We start from the raw sequence: 23,018 nt of genomic DNA on the forward strand, positions 1-23,018 counted from the left end.
CCACGATCTACTTAATGATTTTTTTTACCATAGATGCCGATTGTATCTAGATGTGCGTCCGCGTGCACCTAAGAAGGACAGAAAACAGAAGTAGGCAGAAAAGACAAGTGAGACTATGACAAGGACAAAAAATAATAGCGCTTTCTCTGCTACCCCTTCTGAAAGTTCCGTAAGAGCATCTCGTTCGGTCACCTGCCCCCACCCTTATTTCATCTTTATATTAGAGGTACATTCTCTAGCTATGTTTTTAACCCTCCACCAATCCCCCGAAATTTAAAAAATCTGTAGACCGTTTTCTGCTCGCTAGAAAAGTAAACTTTATATAACCTTTGTTTATTCCTATCATTTAATCATTCTATTCGAATTCCAATAGTACTCTACGACGTTCTAGTAACTACACATTTAGCATCGCCAGCTCCCCACCTACTAGGCATATTGATTAGTTTACAAAATTTACGAGATGATGATGATGATGAGAAGATGTAAAGAGTAATACAATTTATTGCCGAGCTGATCAAATAAAATATATATAAATAAAATATAAATGAAAAAGTATTTATAACTAATGAATGCATGTGTGCAGACAAAACCAATGCGTGTAAGTACAGGAACGTCCTTGGCGGGTCTGAAGGACATCCCCGGTTCTACTGACGCGAGGTCACAGCCGTTCGAGTACCAAGCCTGAGGGTCTACCGCCAATATCGATATATCGAAAAACGTTATCTGCCTCTCTGTCGCTCGAATTTGAAAGAGCGATAAATACTATAAATAGGCAGATCAGGAAATTTAGATTTAATTTTTTTTCACGTCTCGTCAGAGATACAGGACATACTAAGTAACAAAAAGGTTCCAGGCTAAGAAGTCCTGCTAATCTGCAGTGTCCTGAATATTTGAATCACATGAGCACAGTGTCGGAGTTTGGCGACCAAGTGGTAAAAACAAAAGTCCTGCATAACATTCATTTCCGCTAGACTGTCTAATGCTGTCTGTAGGCTGTGACATGTTGCATATTATTGCAATGCAACCTTTATTTTTACAGTGTTTAGGTAGAAAATCAAAAGAAACAAAACCATCATTATCTGTTATCTCCTGCATACCTGACCGGCTTTTGTTTCACCTGATCAATTACTGACAATGATGGGTCAATGACTCATATCATATCATAATAGGCATAATCCCTTGGTGTTAGAAATGTATACACCGTGTTTTAATTGAATTCCGTTAACTTCGGGGCATGAGTAAGTACGTTTAAGGAAACTAAATGGCATAGGTAATTTTCATATATCCTATCTATATCTTTTTAGGGTTCCGTAGCCAAATGGCAAAAAACGGAACCCTTATAGATTCGTCATGTCCGTCTGTCTGTCCGATTATGTCACAGCCACTTTATCCGAAACTATAAGAGCTATACTGTTCAAACTTGGTAAGTAGATGTATTCTATAAACCGCATTAAGATTTTCACACAAAAATAGAAAAAAAAAACAATACATTTTGGGGGTTCCCCATACTTAGAACTGAAACTCAAAAAATCTTTTTTCATCAAACCTATACGCGTAGGGTATCTATGGATTAGGTCTTTAAAAATGATATTGAGGTTTCTAATATCATTTTTTTCTAAACTGAATAGTTTTCGCGAGAGACACTTCCAAAGTGGTAAAATGTGTCCCCCCCCCCTCTGTAACTTCTAAAATAACAAAATGAAAAATCTAAAAAAAATATATGATATACATTACCATGCAAACTTCCACCGAAAATTGGTTTGAACGAGATCTACTTAGTAAGTAGTTTTTTTTTAATACGTAAATTTAAATAAAAATATATTTTTTCATCAAACCCATAGTGTGGGATATTTATGGATAGGTCTTCAAAAATGATATTTAGGTTTCTAATATCATATTTTTCTAAACTGAATAGTTTTCGCGAGAGACACTTCCAAAGTGTATAAATGTGTGTCCCCCCCCCCCTCTAACTTTTGAAACATAGGTCAAAAAATATGAAAAAAATCGTGGAAGTAGAGCTTAAGAAAGACATTAAATGAAAACTATAGCGGATATGATCAGTTTAGCTGTTTTTGAGGTATCGCAAAAAGTTTCCCCTTCATAGTAAAAAGACGTACATCCACAGTTCATCCCTTGGTTAACAATCTACTATACTTTAAGCTCCAGTTTAGCTTATTGTGACGGAAGAGTAATAACTACGGAACCCTACTCTGAGCATGGCCCGACATGCTCTTGGCCGGTTTTTTGTTGAGACAAGACGAAAGAGAAAAAGAAAGACGAAGTCGAAGTCTACGTGGCGGTGGGCCAATGAGTTTCTCAGAACTTATGCGGCTGCGCCCAGTAAGAATTAGTAACATTAAGTGAGACGTGGGCAGGTGATGATTGATGATACATCATTTAATATTTTTATGAATGCATCCACCACCACTCCACCATTCTCTATCCACTCTCGTCCAATTAGAAAACTCCTGTTACCTCAAATGTATCTTAAAACATTGAAATTAACAAGATTTTTTCCTTAGGGGTCGTACCAGCGCGGTACATACTCGCCATCCTCGGCTCCATCGCCATGGCCATCGTCTACGGGCTGAAGGTCAACTTATCCGTGGCCATGGTCGGCATGCTCAACTACACCGCCATCAAGACGTTAGAGGGTGATGCAGGAAGCCACTCTGCTGCTGTTGACTCTAGCAACGACTGCGGAAGTAAGAGCACTGGGAACACCACTCATCAGGAAGTAAGTCTATTATGAAGGTTAATCTGTTCTACAAAACTTAAAACCTAGATCTAAAAATAAATAATACTAAGTAGTCTTAAAATAAAATACTAAGAACTACCCCCCTGCGGCATGGTGCCGTAGATGCTAGCAGTATTTCCTCGCTGTATCGCAAGACTGATTCTTTGAGCGAGGAAGCTGCCAGCTCTGCGGTCACCGGTGACCTCTGTAATCCTTTTGGATAGTTCCTTAAACAGGTTAAGGGCGCTCGGACCCCAACAACTCAACTTATCCGTGGCCAAGGTCGGCATGCTCTACTACAGCGCCAGCAAGACGTCAGAGGGTGATGTAGGGAGCCACTCTGCTGCTGTCGACTCATTTTAGAATGACGATGAGACGATTTTAAGCATGCTGATCTACTTCGTCACCAAGGCGTAAGAGAGTGATGTGGGGAGCTACTCTGCTGTTGTTGACTCTAGCAACGACTGCGGAAGCAAAAGCGCTGGGAACGCCACTCATCAGGAAGTAACTGTCAGGTGTAGGTACTTTCAAAGTGTGAATATTAACATCTGTAAGGCGGGTATGCTGAGGAATAAAGGCCAGCAGTAGGGTACCTGAGGGAGGCATAGGACTTCATTTAAGTACAACCGGCAATTAAATAACTGTTGTCGTCAGTCACGGAGACGGAAAACTCTTGAACACGGTCTGCGCAAGATTGCTATGTTAAAATCATAGGCTTTGCATAGGCGTTTTTCAGCCCACTTTAAGCCAAAATTACAATTGCACCGTATTTCATTTAAAAATTTATCAAGTATATTCACAACTGACTGTCGAATTGAGGCTAAACTTCAGTGTTGTAAATATGCCACTGCGCCGCGCCGATTGTGGCATCTGCGTCAATTGTGCTCCCATTTAGTTTATCTTGTTTCTATTCTTTACAAGAATATTTAGATGCTAACAAATACCATAAATAGGCATATACTATAAACTTTTTATCTTTTTTGTGTATTCTGTAATTTGTAGGTATGTTATAATTGTTTTATGTGTTAGTGTTAGATAAAATTGCAATACCCTATTGTATATTATTCATTAAGAACATCTGTATGAACACCAATGTGAAAGCAATAAACATTATTATATTATTATACCTGCACTTTGCGCTTGCACAGTTGTGGCAAGTGCTGCACAAAGAATTCTTGATGACCTGAATATCTAAATATTGAATTAATGCATTGAGTGAGGCGTCTCTATTCAGTAAGGACATTGCAGGTGATACTGAAAAGAGAAAAATCGTAGGATGGAATAAGCATGTCAGGAGACAGCCTCCGGAGCGTAGTAGCGGTCCTCGCTTCACTTAAATTTAGGTACTAATATAGTTATTTAAGTATTTTCTTGTTACTATCAAACTATGGACACTTATTTGTCTGAAATAAATGCATTTTTTTTTATTATAGTACTCGGTGCAACCTAATATCACATTTTTGACAGTTGAAAAGTTATTTTATGTACAACGTCCTACGTCTGATCTCTGATTCCTATGAACAGTTATTACCATCAATTTTTGGACTTAACACAGAGCCCAGATAGAGAAGTCTGTAAAAAAAATCAATTTTTGAATAAAGAGTAAAGTGAATAATGCGTCCTAATATCGAGTGAGATTCGAACTCTTACTACCTATCGGCAATTAACGGCACGCGTCTCGCATGCGATTTAAGTTACATTGCGGCCTATCGAGGTTACATCCAATTCAGCCGACCGACCAAACACTGCAGTGTGTCACTTAGATGGTTGGCAGTCCTCAACTGTGCGTTTCTCCAGAAACTTCCTGCCTCGCACAGCTAAACTGTGGAATGAACTGTCGCCTGCGGTTTTTCCGGACCGATACGACCTTCAAACCTTTAAGAAAAATCTTAAATGTCTTCAACGTACTTACAACCCCTCTGGTGTTGCAGGTGGCCATGGGCGGCGGTAATCGCTTACCATCAGGTGATCCGTCTGCTCGTTTGCCTCCTGTATCATTTTTTTTTATGAAACTCGTATGCGACCAGTTGTTTTGAAAATATTTAGTGATCACTTACTGCCTATTTCTATCATTGTTCTTTGTTTACTCGAATTGAGCTTTTAACCTACATCAAAGACCTTAACCGTGTCAGAGCATTAAATCTCTCTTAAAATTGAGACGTCTCTATTTATATTTAGCAATTCGGAGTGGAACAGTCATAAACTTTAAATATTTACATGAGTTAATAATAATGAGAACTTTAAAAGTTCGCGAAGCCCGGCAAAATCCGCATGTTAATTGTGTCAGCTGAAATACCTAATAAAAGTAATTAAGTACCTAATAAATAATTTTGGAATGAATCCAAGAAATTTTATTTTTAAACCGTCTAGATTTTAGATTTGTTAAAGGGTCATTAAGTTCCTAATTTATGTTTGACATATACGTCGACGGACAAGATGAAACTAAAAGGCACAGGGTTCCTTTTTTTGGCACTTTAGTTACCGATCTTTGAAAACTGTCCTAAAAGGTATTGCGGGAACAAGAATTTATTTTAGTTGATGTTTTGACAACTAAATCAACACCATAATATTTATAAAACACGTTTTAATACATAGTTAAATAAATAAAAGTAACAAAATAAATTAGCGATAGACCCGGTTTTCAATATGTTTTCACCTTCAGTGGTTTATCTTTTTTATTTTTATTTGGTGCAATGGGCCAAAGATTAGGTTAGATATAGTCAAACATAATTTGAAATGGAGGTGGATTGTCAAAGTAAACTTTGTAGCCACCTAGCCACAGTAAATTTTCTGCCATGTTTCGACATATGAATCTTTGATCCTTATTCTTTCACTGATATGTGTTAAATTTGTTAAATATCAAAAAGTGGGGCCATCTACTAGAGCATAGGCCAAAGGTATGGCGGCATCTTTTCGAGCGATGGCGCCATACCCATACCTTTGGCCTATGTTCTAGTAAGCTTTGACAATCCACCTCTATTAACAATTCTCTTCAGTATAGCTACCCAAAAGCAACGGCGAGGTTCCTCTTCATAGATGGTACCTACCTAGGATGAACTAGATGTGCTATAGGTACGCGTGCGCCCGTATTTAAGGGAGAGAACATACGCAATGCGCAAAATTAAAATCGCGTTTTAATAGTTCAGTATACCCCTAGTGTAAATATTTTCGACAGCGAAACGTTACGTACGCGTTTGCGTTAAGTGTCATTTTGTATGAGATTTTTGACTTTCCAAAACGTCCCGCTTGGCGCGCTGTTCAAAAACCCATACAAAATGAGACTTAACGCAAACGCGTACGTCACGTTTCGCTACCGACTAAATTTACACTAGGGGCACTGACAACATACCAAAAACATCCTACGTAATTTGGTCGGGTTATTTATTGCCCACCATAAGTCATATTAAAATTTACGGTGGGGAATTTAAAAAAATGAACCGTAACAAGGACAAAGCGCTTTCTCTGCTACTTCTACTGAAAGTTCCATAAGAGCATCTCATTCGGTCATCTACCGGCTCTACCATTTCATCTCTATACTTATTGTACCTCTATGTTCCTCTCACTTTGGTTTTTGGCCCGAGAGTAAATACGCCCTCTCTAGTGGAACAGAGATAGTTGGAAGTGGATGTTTCAAATATTGAATACTTATGGAGAGTTATTATGACATACGTATGTTCGAGCTGGCAAACTATAAGGCTTATTTCGATCACCTACGTGAGACATAATGCGTCAAATTTCAATAAGATTCAATGAAAACGAATGGCTCACCAATTAAGGTTGGTGTACGAGTAACAGCGAATTTAGAGACGTCGATTTTCACGCGGAGCCGTCGTGTACAACGAGGCCTAATAATATGCGTAACGTTTCTCCTGCAATAAATTTGATGGTGTCGACGATCTCTGACTGTGTGAAGGTCATTTAAATTACGAAAATAGGTAGCTAGTTTCCCTATGCATATGGCTTCATTTTTGTGAAAATTTTGCCAAAATTTTAAAACTCCTTTGGTTGGCGGCTACTTTGACTTTCACTGATGAGATGAGCAACTGCCAAATTCCCGGATCTGAATAGTAATAGCAAACTAACAAGTTGGTCTCAAATTACAATTTTATATAATTATTAATTACCCTTTTACGGAGTACTTACATTGTTTTGTTAGACAGTTATACTATGATTAGGTACAGTCAGCATTGATTTCAGTAGGCAGAGTTTGCAATTAGAAACAATAAGGATTTATACATTATCATATACTCTATTAGTATAGTACAATATTTGTATAAATTCGATGTTTTTTGTATTTCCAGATCGATGGTCCATTTACGTGGGGTAGCACGACGCAAGGCATCGTGATGAGTTCTTACTTTTGGGGGTACTTCATCTCGCAGGTTCCTGGTGAGTTTCCATATTGTTCTTTTTATTAAAGTTGTTTTTATTTCTCGGATACTAAAATGATGGCTCTGATGATGGAGATTGAAAGTGGTCATTGGAACTGTGCTTAAGTCCAAATAATTAACAGGGTAAAACCAAAACAGCCTATGGTCTCCGAGTTTCTTATATTCATTCTCGTACATCACCCACGTGGGATTTTTCATTGGCATTAACAACTAACAACAGGGGTCGTAAATACACCCTTTCACAGTCCCACAGACCCTGGCCAAATTACACATACTCGTATCTATGCTTAAGTCCATGATGTTAAACTTTGAAATTTTCAGGGGCGCGAATAGCAGAGCTTTTCTCAGCCAAGTGGGTGATGTTCTTTAGCGTCACCATCAATGTCGTATGCACGTTACTTACACCAGTTATGGCTGAGTGGGCCGCCGCAGCCGCCGTGGTCATGAGAGTCGGCGAGGGGATTGGTGGGGTAAGCGTTACTGTTACGGCTGGCCTTTTTTCCGAGTTACGAACCGAGCACCTGGTAGATGTAGAGTAGGGACGCCCGGCCGAAAGCAGGCGGGCTGTCGATCATCGGCGGGTGTCGGGCGAGCCATTCAGCCCTATTCCCTGAAGTTGGAGCTACAGGATACTGTCCCAGCGGCATTCCCACGTAAATCTTTTGGTTTTCCTGCAGAACAGAAGGACATATTCGAGTTCGACGTCCTTTAGTTCGTTTTCTTTCAGTGTGTCTCTACCAACTGTGTTATATCGCGGTGTCGCATACATAATACATTCTGCTAGTAAGTGTAAGCTAGTCTCCACCTAACCACAATGTGGACAGGAGGCGTCTCTACTAATTTCCATTATCTTAAGATGTCTATTAAGAGTATTATGACCAGTGCCCGATATAATACCCGTCAGTAGTCTCAGACTGCTCTTACCTAGTTTCAAAAGATACCTGGTTCTCCTGTGATCTATGCCTTTAATCTTCATCTTCGACTGCCTTCATCCAGTCTCTTCTTCCCATTCTCTCTGTGCTTCCATCTCTTTTACCTTCTTTATGATTCCCTTTGGGCACCTGGTATCTTTGTAGTACAAATTTGTGGGGACTAATGAAAAGCCTCAAATTCACTTAAAAGGGCAATGCAGCGATATTTTCTTTACAAAACAACTCATAGAACCGATAGTGCAGAATTGAGTCAGAAAGGTTTTAGAGCAGCGACCGAGCCAGAGGAAGAAACCAAAATGGATATTTAACAAAACAAGATGGACTGATGATCTGGTTAAAATCGCAGACTAGGAAGAGTTAAGAAGGCAGCTATTTATGTACAGAAACGGAACCCGAAATACATTCGGGTTATGAAAATTATGTGTTAACATCGGCTATTTTCCAGGGCGTCACCTTTCCCGCCATGCACGTACTACTGTCAAAATGGGCGCCGCCAGCCGAGCGGAGTGTCATGGCGGCCCTAGTGTATGCCGGAACGTCGCTAGGCACCGTCATTTCCATGCTGCTGGCGGGCATACTCACAGCTCAGCTGGGTAAGACCTTTTAATTTTAATGTTAAATAATATTTTGAATACGGCTGATAGGAAAAGGTCACAGAATTAATGCTATTAACGCCATGAACTCTGCTTCTGTGATAGATATTGCCACACTTTGATTGGTTGGGTGGGCCCCATTTTGGTGCTGCATAATGTTAAATGAGATGAGAGCTGATTAGCAAGTCTATCAATTGACATAATTGTCATTCAAGGACCGTAAAGTTTTTATTACAAGTCGAATTTTTTACTACTTAACGTTAGGATTACTCTTGAGTTCATTGTTAATATGGCTAATATCATAATGGAAATAGCCGCAGAAAAACAAGTTATCGTCCGTTTTGATTGTATTACAGGATTATGGTCGAGATCTGTTCCGAGCAGCCAGTAAATTAGATCAAACCAAAGAATAAGTTTTAAATAAATATATTTACCCATTGTTCTTTCAGGTTGGGAGAGTGTATTCTATGTTATGGGGGGACTGGCAGCGATCTGGTGCTTGCTGTGGGTGATACTGATTCAAGATTCTCCGCAGCAGCAGCCTCTTATCAGCGCAGAGGAGCGCAACATGATCGTCACGTCTTTAGGAGGGAAGAGTGATGATCACGGTCATAAGGTATTCGTCATCTTAGGAGTCCCGTCTTCCCCATCCTGAGCTGAATTCATTAATTAATCTCGTTTGCATCCTATATAATTCCTATGTTAACCAGTTGCGCTTTTACGCGTCTAAATTGATGATCCGTTGAATAGAAAAACCTCGGAGCTTGATATTTTCCTATCAAATTTGAATAAAGTTAACCAAGCGACAATCATTTAGAGAAAAGAAGAAGAAGAGAAAGAAAGAAGTTTCGCTCGCACTGTCATCCTGATAGATTAATAAGTTGTCATTTTTGGCTAAGGCCTCAGAACAAGAGTATACCCTAAAAAGGTTCGGTACCATTAACTGTTATTTTTTTCTGTAGAACCTGCCAGTACCATGGCGTGCGGTGCTGACATCACCTCCATTCCTGGCCATCCTGGTGGCGCACGCGTGCTCCAACTGGGGCTGGTACATGCTGCTCATCGAGCTGCCCATGTACATGAAGCAAGTCCTCAAGTTCGAAATGACTGAGGTCAGTCCACACATCAACAGAGTTCATGTTAAATTGCCAGTGCCATGGGTGCTGATATAACCTTTCCTGGCCATCCTGGTGCATGCATGTTCCAATACTTCCAACTGGGGCTAAGTAGTATGGGCATGGCCTGATCGAGGTGACAGGTCAGTCTATGTATTAATGCCATTTAAACATAATTATCCGCATAGTTTTGCGTGCCTTTATCAGTACACAAATATAGCATAAGTAGTCAGCAGCAGAGATAGCTAAGCTAGCCAGCTTTGTTCAAGTAATTTATAATGTAATGTTTGACAATCATGATGAGAAGATAAACATACTTTTGACGAATGTAGCAAAGTTATAGTGTAATTTAATAATTTTCATCGTGAAATAAAGAAATCTAATGTAATCTAAACAGGCCTTATTTTTAAGTGAGTAGGAACGTGTTATCGAAAATAATACTTAAAGAGGATCATTTCCTCATTTGAACGCACAATCAATTCTAGCACACGTTTTACAAAATAACACAAAATTTAACTACATTGAAAAAAAGTCGGAGGACATTAAGGTTTTATGCTAAGTGATACGTCAAGTACTTACTGCATGTATTGTCACTGTACCTACAATACATATGTCGGCGGCCGATTGTAAAATCAGGCAGATCATGAAATTAGGCATATCGTTAATCGTGAAATCATTGTCTCGTTCCAGTCGTTCCTTAAGTCGACGTTATTTCTGAACAGTTTGCCCTTCGGGCGTCTGAAAGCGAATGAAGCTACCTAACACACCTAACGAGTATAGTATCCTACTTATCTATCGGTTTAATAATGTGACTACCGTCAAAACATTACACAGGAACTTTAGGATCGGCCGCCGACGGATACATATCCATAAGGAGCGTCATTGCAGTCAATATCGATGCAAATTTAGCGTGTTCGGTTTCTAATCAGTGCTCTACCCTGATCTTAATTTATTCTGTATTCATATTATTATGCTTGAAAAACTTATGTCGCGAGTGTTAACTTCATACTGTTTACAGAATGCCGTTACCACCGCTTTGCCATTCCTGACCCTTTGGTTCTTCAGCATGGGGCTCAGCAAGACCCTGGACTGGCTGCGAGGACGCGGCAACATCACCACAACAACGGCTAGGAAAATTGGCACTTTGTTTGGTAAGGGGGGCATTTTATTTTCATTGTACATACGTTTAGGACACGTTTTCGTAGTACATATATCAGAATACTTGGCCATTACTTTCAATTTCTGTTTTCTGGACAAAGAGGCTTAATTAGGCTATCAATCCCGATAGCTTGGTTCAATAAATAACAACTGTAAATATTCTTAATCACAGTAACTCAGTGGTTCTTGGTTGCGTCCCGATTTATATGAAAATACGACATTTACCACTGTGTTACCATATTTTTACATTAATCAATATTAATATATGGTTTTTGGTCAACATATTACTATTATTTGGTTCAGGTAAAATTTAGGAAAATAATTTTATACATGATTTCAATATCTAAATATACCTATACTCCTTACATACTTTTTTCTCGCAATAGTTATTAAACTATTAGGTCTTTAAAAAGTATCTAGTAATACTTCTAGTAGAGAGATACTTTCATAGATCTTTCAAGATACTAAAAACATTCTAGCATTATGCTAAGAAACGTTTTCTATATTTCAGGTTGTACAAAATAATGAAATTTAAGATTCTAAGAATAACCTCGTTGTTGATCCAGTAATCCAGCTAATCCTCGAGTAGCCCACCATACAAAATTATAGCTAGGGAAGTTTGAAATATATCTAATTGGGTTGAATTTAATTTGTTATAAATGTTTAGAGACAAAAGAAATGCTACTTAGTTTTTATAAAACAGAGTGTACATTGTAATGTACATTGGGCGGCACGAGGATAAAGCTCAGGCATACGATTTTAACTTCATTCATGTTGCGTATCAGTTAAAATAAAAATAAATGGGAGGAAAATTAAAGAACCTGTGTACTGTATTCTGCTCATATATTTTTAAAATGTAGTTCCATACATAATTATCCTGGACGTTTGGCCAAATGCGCTTGATGCACGTATATATCTATGTTGATACGTTGGTAGACGCACTATCTGGAGCTTGAAATTTTATTCACTCCACACATTAAGGCGCTATAACACACAAACACAATAGTTATTCCACTTGTTAGTTGGCAGGGAGATCGGGTATTACATTTAAAGATAACATTTACTAGGACTCTGACAAAGCTACGTCAAGAAAGTTTTAAACAAAAAAAAAATTCAAAAATTTCAAAATTTAATCTGTTTATTTCAATTTTTTGTTGAGGTACAGTCAGCACTCAGTTATAATCTCTATATTTGGAGATTGTGTTAACTAAGTTTAGCCTTAACTAAGTATATAATTAGTCCTGTTGGCAGTTAGTGTTTACATGTTATTATAATACTATTTGTAACAAAATTAATTCAATTAATCAGTGCTTTCTTAAGTGTACTCTTTATTTTATCAGGATGTTTTTCTAAAGTTTCTACTACTTGTTTGGGTAAGCTGTTCAGGATATTAGGCAGGTATGTTGGCCAGAGCCTTTTCCCATATTCATTGTTACTTTTAGTTATTTTAAAGTATGGTTCATTGGTTAAGGTCCGGAGGTGGGATGGTCTCCTATACCTGTCCAAACGTCGAACCTCTAACAAATTATGATGTTTACTCGTACCTAACACTTGGATAGTGCATGCTATCAAAATCGCTGCCAACTTAGCTTGGCCTGACTACAATTTTTCGGTAGAACACATTACTACAGCCATATCCTCCAGGTTTACAATCATCAGTCAGCATCCAAAAATTCGAGGGGAGGGGTAGAGAAAGACATAATTGTGGTTTATCAAAAAAATGGAACTATTGTCCGCAAAATACAATTAACAAGAGTCTTGAAGGCTGTTCATTTAAAGGCGAAGCTCCTTTTGGGCCCTAACTTTAACTGTAGATGCAAGCATTCAACGTCTTAGAGCAGTCTTTCGGCTTAACACAGTTGTATACAGCCGTATCCTTGACATATTCAGGCTTGTAGTATACCCATTGAGCAGGCGTTGCGTGCGCGGACAATATTACCATGTCGACGTTTGAGTTTACATGTCGCAAAAATTTACAAGTACCTAAGTCGTTATAAATTTATGTATGTACGTACCAAAGTTAATAGGTAAAAGTGGCATTTTAATGACCTTTTCCCCCTTCGCCTCCTTTTCGTTTTTTAGAAGCATCTGAAACGTTTCACAATAACTGTAATTTAAGTGTTAACTCGCGTGCAAATACATACCCACAAATTACCTACCTATAGTTTGATATCGAAATTTTGAACTTAGAAAAGAATAGGCAATCTCGTCACGAATAGTAATAAGGCAATCTATAATGTCAATTTAATATCATATTCAAATAAACTTGCTTGTTGATAAAAAAATAACTCGTCACTAAAACATGCATTTAAGTACAACTACATAACAACACAACTATACAACTAGAACCAGGCAAGCCATGCTGGCTAAAAGTATAACTTTCCACATTATTATTTATAACTTTTATGCACATACGTATGTACGTACCAAAGTTAATCGATAAATTGTCATATTAGTTACCTTTTGCTCGTTTGGCGAGATTTCGAAGTTTCCCAGATTTCATAAGTTGTTTAGCTTTCTCTCGTAAATCTGAAAGTTTCGGCAATTACTGTTTATTTAAATTCCGTGCAAATAGGTAGGTACGGTATAATCAAGGAATTTAGTTCCCTGCACATTTCGTTGGAATGTTGTTAGTCATTCGTAATTCATTGTTCGAAAATTGCGAGATGTCAAAGCAACGTCGTGCTCTAGCTAGCTTTTATAGTGAGGTTGCTGTACAATATTGAACCTTAGGTGAGTTGGAAATTAAATTCCTTGACTGTGCCATACCACATAGCTTAATGCGAAATCGAAATATTGAACTTAGAAAAGAATAGACAGTATGGTCACTCAAGACGTGCAGGTATTTTATTTAAGTAAGTATAGCCAGCTACTTAAAGATGCGAAGACGATAAAACTAGAACTAGGCAAGCCATGCTGGCTAACTGTAAGACATCCCATATTACAAAACAAATAAGAGCATCTGCCCGAGACTTGTCGGCGTGGACTGACGATGATTATATTAATGATTGATAAAAACTATCCTATGTCCTTCTCCGGGCCTAAAAGTATATCCATTTTAAATGTTATCTAAATGCTTCAGCGGTCTAAGCGTGAGGAGGTGACAGACAGACAGACAAATAGACGGATAGAGTTCCTATCGCATTTGATAATATTAGTAGGTTTATACGCACCAAAGTAAATTGATAAAGATGCATTTTAATTACCTTTTCCTCCTTTGCCAAGTTTGCCAGATGCCTTCAGTTTTTTATATCCTGTTACAGCTTTCGCTCGTAATGCTGAAAGTATCCGCAATCACTGTCATTTAACTTTCGTGTAAACAGGTACCATAACCCTATACCCACATGTTTTAAAGCGAAATCGAAATATTAAACATAGAAAATTACATACGATGGGTACAGTCAGCGTCAAATACTTTGTAGCAACCAAAGTAGCCAAATAGTTCGGTACACCATATATTTAGTATGGTGTACCGAACTATTTGGCCACTTTGACTGCTACGAAGTATTTGACGCTGACTGTACCTACTTATTTGTCACTCAAGACAGGCAAGTATTTTAAGTAAGTATAGCCATCTGGGCCAATATTATTTTCGTTATCAAAAAATGTGACGGAGTGTAGCTTTTTGAATGAGACAAAATTGTTTTTTTAAATTTCTCATGTAAATTATAATCTACAGTTAGAAAGACATGCAATAGCGCCAATAGAACTCGACTTTTTCATTTATTTGATAGAAGACACAAATACAAGCGTGACAGAGTGGCCAGAAACAAGATGACGGCAATAATTTTGACCCAGCTACCTACTAATGTAACGATGCGATTACGATAAAGCTAGAACTGACAATTAAGCCATGCTGGAAAAAAGAAAACTTTCCATAATTAAAAAAAAAAACTTCCGCTCGTGACTTTGTCAGCTTGGAATGATGATGATGAAATATTAATTACTTATTTATAAAAAATATCCTTTATCTTTCCTCGGGCCTAAAAGTATATCAATTCCAAATGTTATTTAGAGGCTTCCCCGGTCTAAGCGTGAAGAGGCGACAGAAAGACAAACAGGGTTACTATCGCATTTGATAATATTAGAAGGTTTATACGCACCAAAGTTATTTGCTAAAGATAATTACCTTTTCCTCCGCTGGCAAGTTTGCCAGATTCCTTAAGTTTTTTATATCCTGCTGCAGCTTTCGCTTGTAAATCTGAAAGTTTCCGCAATCACTGTCATTTAACTTCCGTGCGAATAGGTACCATATCCCATACACACATATTTACAGGGAAATCGAAATATTAAACATAGAAAATAATATACAATATGTATTTGTCACTCAAGACAGGCAAGTATTTTAAGTAAGTATAGTCAGCTGGGTCAATATTATTTTCGTTATCAAAAATTGTGACGGAGTGTAGCTTTATGAATGAGACGAATTTTTTTTTTATTTTTTTTCAAGTAAATTATAATCTACAGCTAGAAATACATGCTATAGCGCCAATAGCACTCGACTTTTTTGATTTATTTGATACAAGACACAAATACACGCGTGACGGAGTGGTCAGAAACAAGACAACGTAAATAATTTTGACCCAGCTACCTACTAATTTAACGATGAAGCGTGAAGACGCGACAGACAGACAAACAGAGTTACTATCGCATTTGGTAATATCAGAAGGTTTATTTATACGCACCAAAGTTATTTGGTAAAGATGCATTTTAATTACCTTTTCTTCCTTTGGCAAGTCTGCCAGATTCCTTCAGTTTTTTATATCCTGCTGCAGCTTTCGCTTGAAATTCTGAAAGTTTTCGCAATCACTGTCATTTAACTTCCGTCACTTTTTTTAATACTACGTCGGTGGCAAACAAGCATACGGCCCGCCTGATGGTAAGCAGTCTCCGTAGCCTATGTACGCCTGCAACTCCAGAGGAGTAACATGCGCGTTGGCGACCCTAAACCCGCCCCCCCTCGTTGAGCTCTGGCAAAATTCAAAATTCAAAAATTTATTTTGCAAGTAGGCCTCAAGGGCTCCTTTACAAGTCAATACAACATTTATAGTAACATCATATAGTGACATGAAAAATACATAACAACATTTATAAATACAACAGCCAATACCTGGGTAAACATTACATTATAATAATCTTAAAATAAATAATTACTACAATACAATAGAGATGTATAGTCTCTATGGTTAAAAACACATTAAATCTGGAGATGTAAAAGGTCCCCAATGACAGAGTACTAATACTAATAAAATTTGGAGGTGTAAAGTCTCCCCAAGTGTCAAAATAAAATTTATACTAAATAAATAAACCGCGTCTGGACTGTTAAACTAGCAGTCTCATAAACTAATGCTACAGAATACATAACTAGTATGTACCAAGTCAAGTATATTATACAATATGACAGAGACGTATAGTCTCCACGGTTAATACATTAAGTTTGGAGATGTATAAGGTCCCCACGGTCTGAGAAAAATAATAATACACAATAATAATGACATTAATAAGATTTGGAGGTGTAAAGGTTCTCCAAATGTCAAAGAATAAAAAAAATAAAAATTTTTATGAAATACATGTTTCACGTCAAGAGACTGTTGAGCTAACAATCTTAAAACTAGTTCTACAGAATAATTAACTACTATGTATTTAATATGTCAATGTCATCATCAAAATAACTAAAACATAACAAACATTAATACATAAGGTTGAACAGCTAGAAACTACAGCGCCATATGCCTCTCCGGGACACTGCACGCAAAACTATTACAGCTTTTGAGACTGGATACTTGGCCATGATTCCGTGTCTCCCAAGTAGTCTTCTATTTTATAGTATCCCTTTTTGAGAAGTGCATTTTTGACATATTGCTTGATTGAAGTATAGGGCAGGTTCCATGCCTCTAAGGGTACTTTGTTATAAAATGTTACACAGTTTCCCATGAACGATTTTTTAACTTTCTGTAGACGAAACTTGGAGACTACTAGCTTGTGTTTATTTCGCGTATTATAACTATGGATGGGCAACCTTACTCACCGGCAGGAACACAACACTATGAGTAGGGTCTAGTGCTTCCGTGCAAATAGTTACCATACCCCATACACACATATTTATAGGGAAATCGAAATATTAAACATAGAAAAGAATATACAATATTTATTTGTCACTCAAGACAGGCAAGTATTTTAAGTAAGTATAGCCAGTTGGGTCAAAATTATTTTCGTTATCAAAAAATGTGACGGAGTGTAGCTTTTTGAATGAGACGAATCTTTTTATTTTATTTTTTTCATGTAAATTATATTCTACAGCTAGAAAGACGTGCATTAGCGCCAATAGCACTCGACTTGTTTAATTTATTTGATAGAAGACACAAATCCAAGCGTGACAGAGTGGTCAGATCAGAAACAAGACAACGAAAATAATTTTGACCCAGCTAAAACAGGCCTATGGAACTCTCCGCGCGCTCGGATTTATGCCTACGAATCTCGTCTCGTTCACGGTACAAAAGTAAGCCAGTTGGTTGTCACACGCGCTCACCTCACCTCACCTCGCCGCGCGCTTCAATATGCCAAAGTTTATGCGAAAGTAATGTCTTCGTCACGAACACATAACACAGCTTGTAGTGTGGATGGATGCAAAAACAACAAAACTAGTAAAAAATATCGTTTTTGCTCTTCCGATAGATAGGAAAAGTAAGTAGACATTCTCAATATAAGTACACCTATTGTTATTATTTTTAATTACCTTGCAAGGTGGTATTGAATTTCTTTAAAAATGTACGTGACGTCATTGTGTACGCGCACAACGCACGACGCACGACACGAAACTCAAATTGTCTTTTATATTTTCTCTTATATTTTTCTTTATTGTGTAACATAAATCTATCTAGTTTTAAACTACCTACACGAAGGTTTACAATTATTGAAGTGAAAACTTCATAAGCGGCGCTGTGCACTCTTTGTAATGGGAAAAAAATCTTGAACTCGCCACAGGTCACGTGACCGACAGATTCGTCAGATTGACACCTGACCTGATCGAAAAAGTCCATGATGGTTCTAGTAATGAAGAGTGTAAGAGTCGTTGAAATTATGGATGGAAGTTGATATTTCTGAGAGATAAACTTTTTAATGTTAAATAATTGTGATAGTTCTGAAGTGTTGTTAAATTTTTAATGTAATATAAATTGTCATGTTTGCATATAAATTGTCTTTTTACTGTTAAATAATTGTAATAGTTCTGAAGTGTTAAATTTTTAATTTAATATAAATTGTCATGTTTGTGTACGATAGCAATAGATGAATATTGTATATTACCACATAAATGATAGTACTTTTATACTGATAATGATAACTAAAGCAATTCGTGCAAAATTATTTCCTAACCATTCCAAAATATCAAAAATGCACAACGTTAATATTCAAGTTTTCACTTCTGCCGGCACTCCCGGAGTGCAACCCGTTGTTTTTTCTGCTGCGTTCATTGCGCAGTTTATAAAACGGCGTAAACACTACGGTTACTGCAGGAAGATGTCCTTTTAAAATGTTTCGCAGTCACTTGTTGGAATGAAACGTATGAACGGAATATTATTATTACTTATTACAGCTTATCTCTTGTCTTGGTTGTCTGGAAGAGATCGCTTGTTATTACCTAGCTAGTCTTAAGCTTGTATTTCGCGTCTGTGTATTTTTTAGTTACTTACTTACTTGCTTACTTATCTTGCTCATAGTTATTATACGCTATCATTTTATTTAATTATCTATTTATTTATTTAGTTTTAATGCTAGTTTGACAATTAGGTACATACTTATTTGTAAAATCATTTCTAAGCGTCGGCAACCCTAGCGTGGTGCCGGTGCGCGCGGTGCGGGAAGTGGCGCGTTGAAGGTCACTGTATTTTTGTGTAGGTATTAAAACGGTAGGTATTTGCGTTTTCTTTGAGAGATAAGTAGCTGTTTGTAAGAACTATTATATAATCTGTGCTACTAATTTATCGATGCGATTATGATAAAAATAGAACTGATAAGCCATGCTGGATAAAAATAAAACTTTCCATATTACAAAAAAAATAGCTTCTGCCCGCGACTTTGTCAGAATTATGATGATGGAAATATTAACTGATAAAAATTATCTTATGGCCTTCCCCGGGCCTAAAAATATATCCATTCCAAAAGTTATCTAAATGCTTCCGCGGTCTAAGCGTGATGAGGTGACAGACAGACAAACAGAGTTACTATCGCATTTGATAATATTGGTAGGTTTATACCCACCAAAGTTATTTGATAAAGATGCATTTTAATTACCTTTTCCTCCTTTGGCAAGTTTGCCAGATTCCTTCAGTTTTCTATATCTTTCTACAGCTTTCGCTTGTAATTCTGAAAGTTTCCGCAAATACTGTCATTTAACTTCCATGTAAATAGGTACTATACCCCATACACACATGTATTAAAGCGAAATCGAAATATTGAACATATAAATGAATATACAATACTTATTTGTCACAAAACAGACAAGTATTTGATGTAAGTATAGCCAGTTGGGTCAAAATTATTTTCGTTATCAAAAAACGTGACTGAGTGTAGCTTTTTGAATGAGACGAAATTTATTTTTAATTTTTCCCATGTAAATTATAATCTATGGCTGAAAAGAAATGCAATAGCGCCAATAATACTCGACTTTTTTATTTATTTGATAGAAGACACAAATACAAGCGTGACAGAGTGGTCAGAAACAAGATGACGGAAATAATTTTAACCCAGCTACCTACTACTTTGACGATGCGATGACGATAAAATAGAACTAGTGAAGCCATGCTGGATAAAAGTAAAACTGTATGTTACAAATAAAAAAATGTTTCCGTCCGCGAATTTGTCAACGTAGAATGATGATGACGATGATATTAATTATTGATAAAAAACTACCCTATGGGCTTGCCGGGCTTAAAACTATCTATTCCCAATTTTATCTAAATCACTTCAGCGGTTTAAGCGTAATAAGAAGAGGTGACAGACCAATGGACAGAGTTACAGAGAGAGTAGAGCATTCATTAATATTAGTAAGAAAGTTATAGTTGATAAAGATGCATTTTAATTACCTTTTCCTCCTTTGGCAAGTTTGCCAGATTCCTTTAGCTTTTTATATCCTGCTACAGCTTTCGCTTGTAATTCTGAAAGTTTCCACTGTCTTTTAAATTCCGTGCAAATAAGTACCGTACTCACATGTTTTAAAGCGAAATCGAAATATTAAACATATAAAAGAATATTTATACAATATCGTCACTCAAGACAGGCAGACAATTTAAGTTAGTATAGCCAAGCCATTCTGGATAAAAGTAAAACTTTTCATATTACAAAAAAAAGATAGCTTCTGCCCGCATCTTGCTCTGCGTGGAATGATGGCTATGACGATATTAATAATTGATAAAAACTATTCTATATCCTTCTCCGGGCTTAAACCTATAACTATTAATCCCAACGTTATCTAAATCACTTCAGCGGTTTAAGTGTTGACAGACATACAGACAGAATTACTATCGCATTTGATACTATTAATAGGCATATACGTACCAAAGTTAATGGATAAAGATGCATTTTATTTACCTTTCCCTCCTTTGCCAAATTTGCCAGATTCCACAAGTTTTTTATATGCTTCTGCAGCTCTCGCTTGTAAATCTGAAAGTTTACGCAACCAGTCTTTTAACTTCCGTGCAAATAGGTATTATATACAGGAGTAACAAAAAGAGGGGGGATCCATTTAAGGGCATACTAATATTAAAATTAGAAAAAAAAAATGTATTCCGTCGCCCGACTATCGGCATGGCATGGTAAGTGATCCCACGGCATATTGCCGAGACGTCCTCGTCCTTAGGCATGCTGAGGTGTGCTTGGGAATATCGAGGCATCCCTCAAGTGTTCTCAGGCATAGGTACCAACGTATTTTCGACATGCCTAGGCGTTGGTAGGCAGACCTTGTTATGCCTGAGAACGCCTGATTAGGCATTCCCAAACATACCTCGCTATGTCTGAGGACGCTTCGGTAATGTACCGAAGGATCCCTTGCCGCATCATGCCGATAGCAGGCGCTGGGTTCAAGACAAGGCAGAGGTTTTATTTACGAGTTACGATTCGAAGACGATACAACTAGAACTAGGCAAACTAGTAACATTTTCCACATTGTGACTTATAAGTACATGTATTTACGTACCCAAAGTTAATCGATAAAGTTGCATTGTAATTAATTACCTTTTCCTCCTTTGGCTTCAGTAGAATCCCCGGAATCCTTGCTTTTAGTAGCTGAACCTGCTTGTGAATCAGAAAGGTTGCGCAATCAATGTACCTATTTGAACTTGCGTGCAGATACCATACCCACATCCACATAGTAGTATGTAACACTATTGCATAAACTTAGAATAACCGCGACCCAGGAACTGATTTTCATGACCAATCGCCGCCCGGGCGATAACGCGTATAGTGGTTAACGGCTATGTATGATGAAACCTTGTGGACGTCAGCTACCGTTACATTGGTGGGCTAAGTAATGGCACAGAATAACTAATAGTACTACCGGTAATGGCAGCCACCGAAGTACGTAAAACAAATTAGTCATCGCCTCCCGTTTGATACTGTGTCAGATGATAGGTTAGCTGCTATTGTGAATTTAAATAATTGTCAGCCGGTTGTATCGCGGTGGAAAGAAAGTCAGCTCGTCGAATGAACATGTAAAAAACAAGCGCTTTACCTTTTTATGATAGAGAAAGCAAAGCTGACGGTTTTTTTTATTTGGAGTAGCATCTAAACTATCATCTGACACAATATCAATCGGGAGGCGATTACAGTTTTTTTTACACGTTCTTGTCATAAACTGACGATCTTACCTGATCAACCGGCTGACTATTTTTTAAATTCATGATAGGATCTATACTATCATCTGATAATTCATCAGCCGGGAGGCGATATATGCTCCTGGCCCGCGGTCTAATACGGCGAACTTATCCCTTGTGCTGGATAAAGTATAAACATTCAGTCACGATCCTAATTATACACAGGCAAGAGGCAAGGCAGACAAATATTTAATGAGTTGGTATTCAACGTGCAATGCATGTATGTTCGGGTCAAATCTTGCAAGCTAGATTAGACCCACTTCTCATTATTCGATTGAGTTGAAACGTTCGGTGACAATGCAATATTATGGTAGGTATAGTACCATCGAACTGATCTGATGATGGACGATGGATACAAGAGGTGGCCATAGGAACTCTCCGATAAAACAACGACTCTTTATAGTAGGTAGTGTTTAGCTTTATTATAATTGTCTCAATGAGTATTAGTTGCCGGTTGAAGGAAAATGTAGTCAGTGATAAATTGCGACGACCGGTCTGGCCTAATGGGTAGTGACCCTGCCTATGAAGCCGATGGTCCCGGGTTGAAATCCTGGTAAGGGCATTTATTCGTGTCATGAGCATGATGGATATTTGTTCCTGAGTCATGGGGGTTTTATATGTATTTAAGTATTTATAAATATTTATATATTATATATATATCGTTGTCTAAGTACCCTCAACACAAGCGTTATTGAGCTTACTATGGGACTTAGTCAATTTGTGTAATAATGTCCTATAATATTTATTTATTATTTATAAAAGCTTGTATAAAATGAAATATTTCACAAAAAACTAATTAAGTACGTATACTTACTATCAGCTAGAATTAGGCAAGCCATAATGGCTAAAAGTAAAACTTTCCACATGGTGTAACTTCTGATGTATGACTCACGACAGTTTGAATTCGATTATATCTTCTTGTTAGACTGTGCATTGTTGTATCTGCCATGTCTCTTTTATATATTTTTTATATTATGACTTCGTGCTGCGGTTCTAAAAACATTTTATTGGTAGATTAATTACTCTTCAATTTCGTGACAATCTAGCAGTTATTCCAGTAAGTGGTTAGAATAATTAATTTCGGCCGCTATTTCATACACGTATTCGTAGCACAAAAATACTGGTAGGTTAATGCTGCAAATTTTTAGGACACATTCGTCACATTACCTTTGACCGTCTTTTTTGCGTTTTCTCTAATTCAGAATCATTAATAATATTTAGCCA

At 37.4% G+C, this 23,018-nt stretch overlaps 2 protein-coding genes across 5 annotated transcripts in view; one reads left to right on the forward strand and one right to left on the reverse strand.

Moving 5' to 3' along the window:
• LOC133526559 (sialin) overlaps positions 1 to 23,018 on the forward strand; it is a 33,151-nt gene that overhangs the window by 5,544 nt on the left and 4,589 nt on the right. Inside the window, exons 2-8 of one of the 2 annotated variants that reach the window (XM_061863233.1) lie at positions 2,523 to 2,737; positions 7,039 to 7,126; positions 7,450 to 7,598; positions 8,506 to 8,653; positions 9,103 to 9,269; positions 9,616 to 9,765; positions 10,787 to 10,919. In XM_061863233.1, coding sequence (XP_061719217.1) covers positions 2,523 to 2,737; positions 7,039 to 7,126; positions 7,450 to 7,598; positions 8,506 to 8,653; positions 9,103 to 9,269; positions 9,616 to 9,765; positions 10,787 to 10,919 — 1,050 coding nt within the window. Of the gene's footprint in view, positions 1 to 2,522; positions 2,738 to 3,233; positions 3,242 to 7,038; positions 7,127 to 7,449; positions 7,599 to 8,505; positions 8,654 to 9,102; positions 9,270 to 9,615; positions 9,766 to 10,786; positions 10,920 to 23,018 lie in introns of those variants that run through there. The other variant, XM_061863235.1, reaches the window with a different exon arrangement.
• On the reverse strand, positions 11,753 to 22,765 carry LOC133526561 (uncharacterized). 3 transcript variants are annotated; one of them, XM_061863237.1, is made up of 11 exons: positions 22,609 to 22,765; positions 21,157 to 21,216; positions 20,515 to 20,586; positions 20,010 to 20,081; positions 19,219 to 19,290; positions 15,645 to 15,716; positions 15,056 to 15,127; positions 14,133 to 14,204; positions 13,387 to 13,455; positions 12,942 to 13,014; positions 11,753 to 11,910 (listed from the first exon to the last, which is right to left on the reverse strand). In XM_061863237.1, exons 1-10 carry the CDS (start codon positions 22,658 to 22,660, stop codon positions 12,968 to 12,970), a joined length of 660 nt encoding a protein of 219 aa, XP_061719221.1. In that variant the 5' UTR covers positions 22,661 to 22,765; the 3' UTR covers positions 11,753 to 11,910; positions 12,942 to 12,967. The 3 variants fall into 3 exon arrangements, with proteins under 3 accessions (XP_061719221.1, XP_061719222.1, XP_061719223.1); XM_061863238.1 differs by having other exon boundaries at positions 21,157 to 21,213; positions 22,609 to 22,760; XM_061863239.1 differs by lacking the exon at positions 15,645 to 15,716.

Source organism: Cydia pomonella, chromosome 16 (genome assembly GCF_033807575.1).
Source record: "Cydia pomonella isolate Wapato2018A chromosome 16, ilCydPomo1, whole genome shotgun sequence".
Taxonomy (NCBI): domain Eukaryota; kingdom Metazoa; phylum Arthropoda; class Insecta; order Lepidoptera; family Tortricidae; genus Cydia; species Cydia pomonella.